The sequence below is a fragment of the Chiloscyllium plagiosum genome, unplaced genomic scaffold, assembly GCF_037043375.1.
Source record: "Chiloscyllium plagiosum isolate Xiang-an unplaced genomic scaffold, Cpla_swu_hap1 HiC_scaffold_35, whole genome shotgun sequence".
Lineage (NCBI taxonomy): Eukaryota > Metazoa > Chordata > Chondrichthyes > Orectolobiformes > Hemiscylliidae > Chiloscyllium > Chiloscyllium plagiosum.
The window spans coordinates 21,089,623-21,102,582 of NW_028270173.1; the positions used below are offsets into that span (position 1 = coordinate 21,089,623).

Below are 12,960 nucleotides of genomic sequence, written 5' to 3' on the forward strand. Positions count from 1 at the left end.
AAGTGGAGGACCTTGTCGCACTCACTTCGTGTCCTCTTCCTCCCGTCTTTCCTGAAGACACCAGGTTACTCCTTTCGACGTTATTGGATCACTCCAGCCGTGCCATCCAATATCCAATGTTTTTTTTTCTATCATTTCAGGTGTTCTTCATTTGAAAAATAAAGACAATCAGCTCCTTTTGAAATAAAGAATCAAAGCCTTCATTCTTGTGAATATCTTTATCAAGAGTTGAGGGAGAATAACAAATCCGTATCAATTATGGTTTTAATCCCCATTTCCTTTCCAGATGCGCTGATTTCTGAGCATTCCTTAGACATTTCAACACGACGATCGATATCCCACTGAAAGTTCAAAAATGAGATGTTCTGTTCCTAGCATCATTTCAATGGATATATGTTAGTTTCTTCATATCATTTTAAGATCAGGAGCTTTATGACTTTTGCATTCTCCCATTTACTCCAGAAAGGTCCTTCCAACCCAAGGTATTCTATCCCTCCAATCTCCTTCTGAATTCCCCTCATGACCAAGTCCAAATACCAGACATCATTGGCTTCCACCAAAACTCCAGCATCTTGGGTCTTTGAGACTTGACTTGATACTTGACAAAATCGACATATGGCGGATGTTTCCTCACATGGGGAAATCTGGGTGGAGAGGTAACTGCTTTCTGATTTGCATGAAAAAATTTAAAACAGAGATCAGGAGAAATTTCTTCCTGCAACGGTCATGATTCTATGGAATGTGTGTTGGTTGCTGGAACATTGAGTGAATTTAAGAATGATGTTGGCAGAACGTTATTTAGTAATAGATAAAATGATTATGGTTTTCTCAGTCACTAAGGCGAAATGCAAAATCCGGTGATATGTTGACGTGAATATATTTTATCAGTAGTTGATTCTGAACTGCAGAACTGCTGTGGCTCCTTCCAGAAATGTATTGAACAAAGCGAAAAAAAAACATTGAATGAACACAGGAATGTTTAAAGCATTATTTTTCTTCTGGTGAGATATTGTGGGGAACGAAATGAATTTTTGGGACTTTAAAACTTGAGCTGTCTTGCATAAAAATAATTTATTTGCCTGAGAGAACAATATTCCAATAGAAACTTCGTTTTAAATCGATTTTGTTGCTGACAATGTGAGTTTAGATCTCCTAGTCTAAACAGACTTAAGTAAAATGTGTTTTATATGTCAACCATTGTAATGTATAACTGTATATTGTATATGCTGTCACTGCTGTCGATGAATACCATCGAAATCACGTTTAAAACAATCTTTCTGTTCGAAAATGAAAATGGCTGTAAAAAGTTTTTTTTTATTTTTCACAGAATGCAATAACTAAAAAGAGAAAGACTATGGTGAGACTAGAAATGTGTAACTGAGGGCTCACGTCGCACATTTGTAGGATCACTCTGGATGGGTCAGAAGGCCTGGATTCAACTCTGACTTTGTCCAGAGCCGTGACGTAGCACAGGTTGACTTAAAAGTCTAAAACTTGGTGATTTGCATCCTCCTCTTGAACTAACCACCTCTCCGTGCCTGGTAAAAGTTGAGCTGAAGCATTCAGGTCTTGAATGACCTCCTGAGAATTAAGAGCTGTGGAGCCTGAGAGAACTGGTCCTGATCCTCGGGGGATAATACAACTCACTGAAAATGCTGCTCAGTTAAGCGAGATGTTAATTTGTTCGTTAGAAATAGCATGTTTAATGAGATCTGTTTACTGTTTCACTGGAGGATTGGCTTGTGTATAAATTAAGTGTGTTTCAGTGCATTCACTCATTTGGACTTTGTCTGCTTACACCTGAAAATGCGAGTGCAGGCGCTTCTAATAGAAATTCTTTTTCCTGTTCTTGCAATTTTTGGAATTCCAGGTAAGTGATTAGAAACCGCTGTGTCATTTTGCTTACCTCTTCTGTTTTAAATTGAATCTTTGCAATTTGATATTCACTCCGAATTGTACATTTGCTTCCTACTGAGTTTTCCTTTCTTTTAATTACCATTGATTTCGGTTTGAGTCCAGTTTGTCCTGTCCTAGCTGATTGAATTGGAAACAACTATGTTTGAAGTAACGAAATTAAACGGTAGAGGAGTTAAACGTTTATTTTCCATCAGTCTTGACGTTGGATGAAACTTTCAACATCCCAATAACACGAGGAATGAGGTAGAGGGAGTAAGTCAGAAGACCATCATTAAAAGAGGAGTATTTCACGAATTGATATGGTTTATAGCAAATAACGTTCCTGCCTCTGATGACTTGCGACCTTGCATTCTGAAATAGGTAGGTGCAGAAATAATGTCTGCATTATTATTGTGGAGAAGTTGCACAGGCATGAAAAAACTGTCAATGCATCATTCCTATTCAAAAGGAAGGATAGCAAAATGCGGGTAGCTAGATCAATTAAAAAAGCATTGGAATCGGGTAATTACGATGGGATAGCTGAACATTTAGAAAATCTTAATGTCATCAAGTGGAATATTGCAGACGATAGCAAACTGTATGGAAAGGTATATTTTGAGAGGGATACAAACGCTTTTTTCAGAGAGATACTGATAGAAAAAGTAAATGGGCAAAATCTTGCAAATGGTGAATAATGTGGGAAGATGTCAAGTTGTTCATTTGAGAAGGGAGAAAAAGCAATAGAGTTTTATTTAAATGGTGACACGCATCAGGAAGCAGGTACACAAAGGGAAATGGGGCCTTCAGAAAAACAAAAAAACAGATAATTAGCAAACAGGAACACGTTGTGATAAGGAAGGCGTGTGGAATTCTGGACTCTTACTTCAAGAGGGTTGCAGTGCAACAATAGGGACGTCTTTCTGCAAGTTCCAAGCAGCTCTGAGAATTGATTTGGAACACTGTGAGCAATTTCGTTCAGTAACAAAGGAAATACATTTTCCTGTGGCACAATTCATACGAGGACAATTAGGATGATCAGAGGGATGGAAAGACTGTCTTATGGTCATAAATTGAACAGTTTTGGAGTCTACTGTCCGGAGTTTAGAAGAATGAACAGTGATCCAATTGAGACATATCAGATTCTTAAGGATCTTGACAGGGTAAATGCTAAGACGATGTTCCCCTCATGGGAGAGTGCTTTGGCTGTTCCTGCTTAAGCAGAAAATGGGATCATAAACAATTGGAACAGAAATTCTCGATCTCATCCTTGCAATCATTAAAATGAGTCATCAATGGCTGACAGTTATTCTGCCTGGAAACCATAGCCTTCCACTCCTTTGTGTATCCAAATCTGTCTAACTCAATCTTATACGCCAACATCCCATTACCTTCAAGGGAACAGAATTGCACTCTCCAACCACTCTCTCGGAGAATAATACATTTCTTACGTTTGTTTGAAAAAGGAAACAGTTTATTCTGATACCGTGTCCCCTCGTCTTAATCACTGTAGTCGAAAGAAAATATCTCTTTTTGTGTTCCACTTTGTCTCGTCCCTGCAAGATCTTATATGTTTCAATGAGATCACCTTATATTCTTCCAGACTCGAATGGAGATGGGCATAACCTCACTTTAGCCAACAAGACCTTAATCGCAGGAATGTGGCAATGGTCCTTCTCTGAGTGACTTCTAAAATAATGCTATTTGTTTCCTTGAAATCAGGAGAGCAAACGGTGCAAAGTGATGAGCAATTGAATATACCAGTCCTGAAATTACCCTTTGATTATTTCCATGACACAGACAATGTATTGCTAATGAGATTTCACTGTTTTCCATTGAAGTTCAAGTCTAAAATTGCCAGCAGCACATCAGTCTTGTCTAACCCAAGGCCTTATCGCTACACATCTCTGGGTGTTTGGATACATCTCACGATTTGATTTTCCTTACAGCAAACGTGATGACAGTGTTGATTCTTTCCCAAGGGAATTGCGGCCTTTCCAAAGGAATCACTCACTACATGATTGCCATGGCAACAGGAGATATGATGGTCCTTGTCTTCAACGTGATTGTGAGCCAGATCTTCAAGTATCATTTCCCGGATTCACTGCTGAGCTACACCCCCGCCTGCCGGCTCAGTGCCTTCCTGCAAGGGTTCAGCATCCAACTCTCCATCTGGTTTACCATCGCCTTCACCTTTGACCGCTTTGTAGCAATTTGCTGCAACAAATTGAAGGGGATGTATTGCACTGAAAGAATGGCTAACGTGGTCATATTCATCGTGAGTTCTCTTAACATCATGGTCAACATTCCCTTGTCTTTTCGCTATGAGCCCTCTCATGTTCTGAACAATGTACAGTGGGGCTGCCGCACCGTCACCGGTTACCTCACTTCACCGGCCTGGGCAGCTCACCGATGGCTCACCAACATCTCAAACATGTTTCTTCCTATTCCCCTGCTCCTGCTGTTGAACACTCTCACCGCTGGCCATATCCTAGCAGCCAGCAGAGTTCGCCGGGCTCTGAAGGACAGCAGAGGTGGTGCTGGGGATATGGGCAGAGACCCCGAGCTGAAGAGCAGGAGGACCTCCATCATTCTGCTCTTCACCATCTCTGGCTGCTTCATGGTGCTGTCAGCCCCCATCACTGTCATCCATATCTGCGTCAGCTTTGCCCACATTACGTCTCTCCAAGTTTCAAACTCACTCTATGTGGCAATCAGGGCAGCGTTCCTGCTGATGTGCACCAGCTCCTGCACAAACACTTGTATTTATGCACTGACCCAGAGGAGATTCAGAGAGGAGGTGAAGAACTTGCTGAAATCTCCTTATGTTCTGCTCAGAAAGTTATGAAAATAATTAATATTGATGGGGGAGTTGGTAGTTTAATTATAACCTCACTGCTCCAGCATTCTAAAACCCAAACTCATATCCTGGGGACAGAGGTTGAAATTCCACCGTGGCAAATGATGAATTTTCTATGCAAATAGCGCGAGCACAATGTTGATTATGTCGCCATTCATGATTAACATGCGGGAAAATTAATTGTCTTCAAAAACTGATTGTCTTTCGGCAAGAACCTCTGACGGCTTTTAAGCATATCCATCGTCTATGTGATGTCCGATCCACAGCCATGTCGATCTCAGAGCATTAGGATTGAGTCTTAGCTGCCCTTTGGGAAAATGCCAACCTTGGCAGGGATGCCCACGTTCTGGAATGAACAAAATAAAATACGTCATTATTAATCAAGTGACTGATATTTTACTGTGTCTATCGTGATGATACTGCTGCCTTAACAGGGTCCTGTTGTCCTTGTATTTTTTTTTCCAAAAGGGATTGTGAAAGGCAGAGGTTCAGATTTGTCTCTGTTTAGGCCACTTTGATCATGGCTAACAGATACTGCCTCAAGCAATAATCAGGGAAAAGGTCTTTTGGTTTTAAAAAGACACTTGTCCAATGAAAGGGGAGTGGCCAGTTCGACCAGCTCAGGGTGGTTTTCTTCTAGTTTGGTTTTAGGTATCAGCACACAGGCTGCACAATTCTGGTCAAAGAACGCTGTGAGGAAAACAAAAGGCTTCCTTGATTCGACAGATGCCTCTCTCTAACATCTCTCCCGTAAGAACCTGTAGTTTTAACTAAACGTTTTTTCCAAGGGCTGTTTTTATGGGGTTGTTGCAGCAAATTGGAACAGCTCCTTTGTTAAGTTGTGGGGGTTGTCGTGTTGGTTCGGTTGTCCAATTATATTTCAATTTGTGTTTCATTCAGTGGTGTGTAAATAAATTGTTTTATTTGAAGCCAAGTGGTTTGACCAGGTGCATCAAAGCTAGAATATGTACCTTACATCTGCCTAAAACAACTGGAAGAGTTAGAGTATGGGCGACCTTCGTGAAATGTTTTGGGAGGTTCTAACCTGGTATTCTACACTTTTCATTCTAAATTGATACAAACAGTTAGAACGCTGAAGGGTTGGACCAAGTGGGCAGGAACAATGGTTAGTAAGTCCAGAGGACTGGAGATCGATGTAGAGAGGAGATGGAAGTACTACTGGATGAATTCACAACAACATTGTGACCCGGATCCATCAAAACTACAGATGGCTTTTTCATGGGGACTGACGACAGCAGCGTCCAGGCCAATATTGAACAACGGCCTTAGTCTGTGACAAGGAGACTTCTTGACACAGTGACAGTGAAGTATTGGCAATAAATTTCCAAGTCACGATGATGCGTGGTTTGAATGGGGACCAGCGGTGGTAGCGTTCCATTGTGTATGCTGTCCTGTCCATGTGATTGGTAGACACCACAAGCTGGGAAGATGCTATGCCAGGAGCCTGGATAAGTTGTTGAATTGCATCTTATGTAGGGTACACATTGCTGCATATGTGCGTTGGCAGAGGGATCGGATGTTAAAGGCATTAGATGGTGCATCAATACTGTGCGTGTCTTGCTACATATGAGCATATAGCGGAAGAGGGGGTCTACTTTGGATAGATGTGAGCTAATACATTTATGTGACACAGACCAAGGTAGGAATTGCAGGGTTAATGGTTGGGAACTGTTGAGTGTTGTCCAGCAGAGTGACCTCGGGAGGCAGATGCATAGTTTCTTCAAAGTTGCACATTGTTAGATGGGTGATTAAGGAGACGTTTCGAATGGTTGCTTTCATTGGTTAGAAATTGAGTACAAAATTGGGACATCTTGTTGCGGCAGAGCAGATCATTATTACAGCTACATTTGGCGTACTGAATACAATTCGGTTAGTCCTACAATAGGTAGGATGTTATTGAACTGGAATTGGCGTAGTAAACAATTGTAAAGATATTACTGAGATTGGAGGGAAAGACGATTAGCAGCAGCTGGATATGTCGTAACACTTCTTAATCTTTGGACCATAGGGATGTTCACATAGAGGTTTATAAAATCATGGCTGGGCATAGATAAAGTTAATAGCCAAGGTCTTTTCCCCAGGATATGGAATTTTAAAACACAAGGGCATAGATATTAGGATAAAAAGGGAAACATTTTAATGGAACCTGAGGGATATAGTTTTCACACAGAGGGTGATGTTCATATAGAACGAACAGTCAGAGGAATTGGAGAGCTGAGTACGATTACACCATTTTGCAAGACATTTGGACAGATGTGGATACACAGATGTTTCAGCGTAATTTGAAAAAAATATTTTCATGGCCAAATGCACAGCAGATGAAGATGACAGATGGATAAATGTGACTGTATCCACTTTAATAACAAAAACAGGAAGGCAGATTATTACCTGAATGACAATACATTGGGAGGTTAGGAGGTGCAACAATTGATGGGTGCGCATGTACACCAATCTCTGAAAGTAAGCATGCAGGTGAAGAAGGTAATGAAGAAAGCAAACAGTCGCAGTTATTTTTGCAAAATGATGGACTGCTGTGGAACCTCCTCAGCACTGTTCACGAGAATCTTACTCTTGTTGTTCCACCAGAGTCACTTTTATCTGACACTTAAGTAACAGCCCTGTACAATGAATGCTCGCCAAATCAACAAGTTCCTGTTAAACACCGGAACTGTGACAATCACCATATTGCTTCTCGTCTCTGCTTCTTCATCCTCTTTACAGCAGACTCCAGGTCATTCCTTTTTAAGTTATGGGATCACTCCTGGGCTGTGTCTGTTATTTTCCAACCATTTCAGGTGCTCTTGATCTGAAAAATGAAGAAAGTGGACTTCCTTGAAATGAAAGACACAAAACCTTCATTCTACTGAATCATTTTGTCAGTGGGTGATGAAGAATGTGCCCTGTATAACACTCTTATCATTAAATATCCATTTCCTTTCCAGATTCGCTTTTACCTGAGGATTACTTCGACTTTCCAGCACTTCAATAAGTGCCCCGATGAAAGTCCAACAATGAGGTTTTGTGTGTCTACCATTATTTCAACTGATGTGTTATTTTCTTTTTATCATTCTAAGTTCAGGGCTTTCAGATTTATGGCCTTTACATGCTTCCATTCGCTCCCTAAAACTAGTTCCTTCCCCTTAATTTCTGTCTCTCAAATCTCTTTATGAATTCCCACGTCTAAGCCCCCTCTTGCAACAGACAGCGTGTGATATCATAGGTATCTGCCAAAGCTGTTAGTACTTTGAACTTTGATAGTTGATTTTATAATTGACAAAAGAAACCCAGTGAGGATGTTTCCTTTCTGTAGGGCAATGTAGAATGAGAGTGCACTGTTTTTGAGTAAGTGATAGCAGATGAGCAGAACTTCTCTCCCGCAAAGGGTCATAAATCTGTGGAATATGAGTTCGCTCCTTGGGCACTGAGTAAATTTAAGCAGATGTGAGATAGATTTTCTTCATTAATAATGGGTTAAAGTGCCACAGTTTTAGTGGTACCTGAGATGAAATATATAATTCTGTGAAATGTTGATATGAATGGATTTTTTGGAAGTTCTAAATTACAGCACAGTGGAGACTCCTTCCGGAAATTTAATAAAGAATGTTTTTTCACAAATTGGAATGACTACAGAAATCTTCGAGGGACTTCTATATCGTTGAGGGAGATCTTGTGGGAAAATAGTATACATTTTCGTAAACTGTCATGACTCTCAGTAGAAGTAGAACCAAAGAAATCATGTTGTGAAGATCTTTCTGATAGAAAATGACAATGGCTCTTAAGAATGCTTCTTCATTTTTCGTTGAATTCAGTAACTGTGGGAGGAAGAGAAGGATGAGATTGGAAAGACGCAACTTGAAGGCTCATGTGACCCTGTTGTGAGATTCCTCTCTCTGCGCTAAAAGACCTCAGTTTAACGGTCACATTCTCCAGAACAGTCTGATTGCACAGTGTGATTTACAATGGTGATAGTTGACCACTTGAATCTACCTCTTGAATGACCTTATGTTCCACACGCCATTAAGATCAGGCTGAGGCAATCAGGTCCCTCATCACCATTTCAAAACTCAGAGTTCTAACGCCTGACAGACACTGGCTTTGTTTCTGTGGGGATCACATAGCTTACTGTAAATGCTTGTCAAGGACAGGAGGCAGACAGAGATACAGTCATGAAGATGCACAGCACGGAATCAGACTCATATCTCAGACAGTAATGAGAAGATTTGTAGTTCAGGTTGAGGTCCTGGGCGTAGACTTGCTCACTTACCTGGAAGGTTCATTTTCAGACGTTTTGTCACAATACTAGGTAACATGTTCAGTGAAACTCTGGATGAAACACTGCTGGGGTTTCCAGCTTTCTGATTATACGTTTGGGTTTCCTTGTGTCAGTGATGTCATTTCTCGTGGTGGCGTCATTTCATATGATGATGTCATTTCCTGTTCTTTTTCTCAGGGGCTGGTAAATGGGGTCCAAGTCAATGTGGTTGTTGTTAGAGTTCCGGTTGGAATGCTATTCTCATGTGTGTTTTCTTTAATGGCTTGTCCTAGGATGGATGTGTTGAGAGGGTCATGTCGCTTTGTGGCCAGTTGAAGTTCATGTATTCTGGCAGCTAATCCTCTGCCTGCTTGTCCAATGTGGTGTTTCTCCCAGTTATTGCATTGTATTTTGTAACTTACATTAGCTTTGCTTGCTGTCTGTATAGGATCTTTTAAGTTAATTAGCGGCTGTTTTAGTGTATTGGTGGGTTTGTGGGCTACCATGATGCCAAGGTGTCTCGGTCGTCTGGCAGTCATTTCAGAGATGTCTTTGATGTAGGGGAGAGTGGCTAAGGTTTATTAATGCGTTTTGTCTATTTGTTTGGGGTTGTTGCTGAAAGATCGGCGAACTGTGTTCATTGGGGACACATTCTATTTGAATACACTGTATAGGTGATTTTCCTCTACTCTGAGTAGTTCCTCTGTGCTGCTGTGTGTGATGGCTCATTGAAATAATGTTCTGATGCAGCTTCATTTGTAGATGTTGCGATGGTTGCTTCTGAATTCAATATCTGGCCCGTTTGTATTATTTTCCTTTAGATGCTGGTTTTTCGCTCTACTGTGACATCTAGGAATGGCAGTTTATTGTTGTTTTCCTCCTCTTTAGTGAATTTTATGCCAGTAAGTATATTATTGCTGGTCTTGAAGGTTTCCTCTAATTTGTTGCATTTACTGATGACAAAGGTGTCACCCACGTAGCGGACCCAAAGTTTGGGTAGGATGGTTGGCAGAGCTGTTTGATCGAGTCTCTGCATTGCTGCCTCTGCTAAGAATCCTGATATTGGAAATCCCATGGGCATGCCATTGGTTTGTCTGTAGATTTTGTTTTTGAAAGTGAAGTGCGTGGTAAGGAGAGGTCCAGTAGCTTGATGATACTATCCTTGCTGATGAAGTCAGTGGTGTTTGGTGTATGTGTCTTTGGGTCTTCTAATTGTGTAGTCAGTGTTTCCTTGGCCAGGTTGATTTAGTGGATGCAGCCAGAATTCATAAATTCAGACATGGATATGTTGGAACAAAGGGCCTGTTGCCATGCTGTACATCTCCATGGTTCTATTGTGGTCTCCGCTGGACCAATTCTCTCATTTACCACTCCTGCACAAATCCAGGAGGTGCCAAGGCTCTCACTTCGAGTATAATCCTGCCACAGTTCTCCCACTTCGAATTTAAAGGCACCTACATGAATTCTCCAATTATTGAAGGCCTGCATCAATTCCTTCCACTTAGATGTTCCCTGATACACTTCTGCAGCATCTGCAGTCCTCACTTTCTCCTAGAAGACTTTAACCTACTGCCAATCCTCTTACAAGGATGCCTTCCTTGAAGAAGCTCTCTTCCTCCCTCTACAAGGATTTCAGTGAGTCCCTCTCTCACTGCACACCCCAGGTCATCTCCTCTGCCCAAAAGCTCTTCAGCAATGTTTCATGCAGGTCCTTGGACTCCTCCATCGGTAGACCATAGCATCACGACAGCTGGAGGAAGAGCGCCTCATCTTCCGCCTAGGAACCCTCCAACCACAAGCGATAAACTCAGATTTCTCCAGTTTCCTCATTTCTCCTCCCCCACCTTGTCTCAGTCCCAACCCTCGAACTCAGCACCACCTTCCTAACCTGCAATCTTCTTCCTGACCTCTCTGCCCCCACTCTGGCCTCTCACCCTCACCTTATCACTCTCACCTTAACCTCCTTCCATCTATCGCATTTCCAACGCCCCTCCCCCAACTCCCTCCTCCCTACCTTTTATCTTAGCCTGCTTAGCACACTTCCCTCATTCCTGAAGAAGGGCTCATGCCTGAACTATCGATTCTCCTGCTCCTTGGATGCTGCCTGACCTGCTGCGCTTTTCCAACAACACATTTTCAGCTCTGATCTCCAGCATCTGCAGTCCTCACTTTCTCCTAGAAGATTTTAACCTATTGTCAATCCTCTTACAAGGATGCCTTGCTTGAAGAAGCTCTCTTCCTTCCTCTACAAAGATTTCAGTGAGTCCCTCTCTCACTGCACACCCCAGCTCATTTCCTCTGCCCAGACGCTCCTCAGTCACGTTACATGCAGGTCCTTGGACTCCTCCATCGCCAGACCATAGCAACACGACGACTGGAGGAAGAGCGCCTCATCTTCCGCCTTGGAACCCTCCAACCACAAGGGATGAACTCAGATTTCTCCAGTTTCCTCATTTCCTCTCCCCCCACCTTGTCTCAGTCCCAAACCTTGAACTCAGGACCACCTTCCTAACCTGTAATCTTCTTCCTGACCTCTCCGCCCGCACTCCCACTCCGACCTATCACTCTCTCCTTAACCTCCTTCCACCTATCGCATTCCCAACACCCTTCTCCCAAGTCCCTCCTCCCTACCTTTTACCTTAGCCTGCTTGGCACACTTTCCTAATTTTTGAAGAAGGGCTCATGCCCGAAACATCGATTCTCCTGATCCTTGGATGCTGCCTGACCTGCTGCGCTTTTCCAGCAACACATTTTCAGCCCTGATACACTTCCTCAACTTAAAGATGTCCTGATAATTTTTTAAAATTTAGTGGTGCACTGAAGTGAGTCTCCAATTTACTGATGGTTGCAACATTTCTTCTTTTTATTGATTCCCTGCCCCTTTTCGCCAATTTATACCTGCTTTGCTCCAATTCTCGAATATATTGGCTCTCAATATATTACCAAATTTCAAATGTTATGGCCCTATGCACTAAACCTCCCATTTACTGATGCCCACCAATTCTCCCAATATTCATACTCCAATGTGAATTCTTCCATTTACTGATGCGCTCAGCCAATTATACCATTTAGGGGTGCCCTACTCTCATTCTCCCATTTACTGGTTCCATCCCTCAGTTTTCGTTTTTAGTTCCACTGTGCACCAGTTCTTCCATTTAGTATTTCTCTGCAACAAATCTCCCATTTAGTGGTCTGCTGCCAGAATTGTGGACGGCACGGTGGCCCAGTGGTTAGCACTGCTGCCTCACAGTGCCAGAGACCCGGGTTCAATTCCCGACTCAGGCGACTGACTGTGTGGAGTTTGCACATTCTCCCCGTGTCTGCGTGGGTTTCCTCCGGGTGCTCCGGTTTCCTCCCACAGTCACAAAGATGTGCAGGTCAGGTGAATTGGCCATGTTAAATTGCCCGTAGTGTTACGTCAAAGGGGTAAATGTATGGGTATGGGTGGGTTGCGCTTCGGCGGATCGGTGTGGACTTGTTGGGCCGAAGGGCCTGTTTCCACACTGTAAGTAATCTAATCTAATCTAATTACCTAATCTTGGCGATCCCTGTATCAATTCTACAAATTACCGATCCTGAACATATCCTCCGTTTTCTGGTGAACTGCAGCAACTCTCCCATTTTGTATTGAACTGTATTGAATCTCCACCACCAATAATTTGCAATATTTGCCCTATTTACTGATTCACTGCCCGTGTTCCATACTTTGCTCCAATTCGCGACGTTGTCAGCACCCTGCAGCTTATCTCTCATTAACTGATTCCCGCACCAATTGCTCAATTCGGTGTTGCTTAGCAGCATTTCCACCAATTTTGAAATGTGTGCCAATTCTCTAATATTCTCCAACATTGAGTTGAGAACTTGTTCAGGATATCAGTAAAAGGGGAAAATGGTGCTGAACAAGCACTGAATTGGAGAATTGATGCGGGGCATC

The 12,960-nt window shown here is 42.3% G+C and overlaps 1 protein-coding gene across 1 annotated transcript; it reads left to right on the forward strand.

Annotated features, from left to right (window-relative positions):
• The first annotated feature begins 1,806 nt into the window (after positions 1-1,806).
• On the forward strand, positions 1,807-4,741 carry LOC148140423 (uncharacterized). Its single transcript, XM_087978864.1, has 2 exons — positions 1,807-1,870; positions 3,876-4,741. Exons 1-2 carry the CDS (start codon positions 1,807-1,809, stop codon positions 4,739-4,741), a joined length of 930 nt encoding a protein of 309 aa, XP_087834990.1.
• The last annotated feature ends 8,219 nt before the right edge of the window (positions 4,742-12,960 follow it).

Coding starts and splice junctions, on each gene's coding strand:
- LOC148140423 (XM_087978864.1), top strand. CDS start 1,807: ATGCGAGTGCAGGCGCTTCTAATAGAAATTCTTTTTCCTGTTCTTGCA. Junction 1,871..3,875: donor TGCAATTTTTGGAATTCCAG/GTAAGTGATTAG, acceptor TTCTTTCCCAAG/GGAATTGCGGCCTTTCCAAA.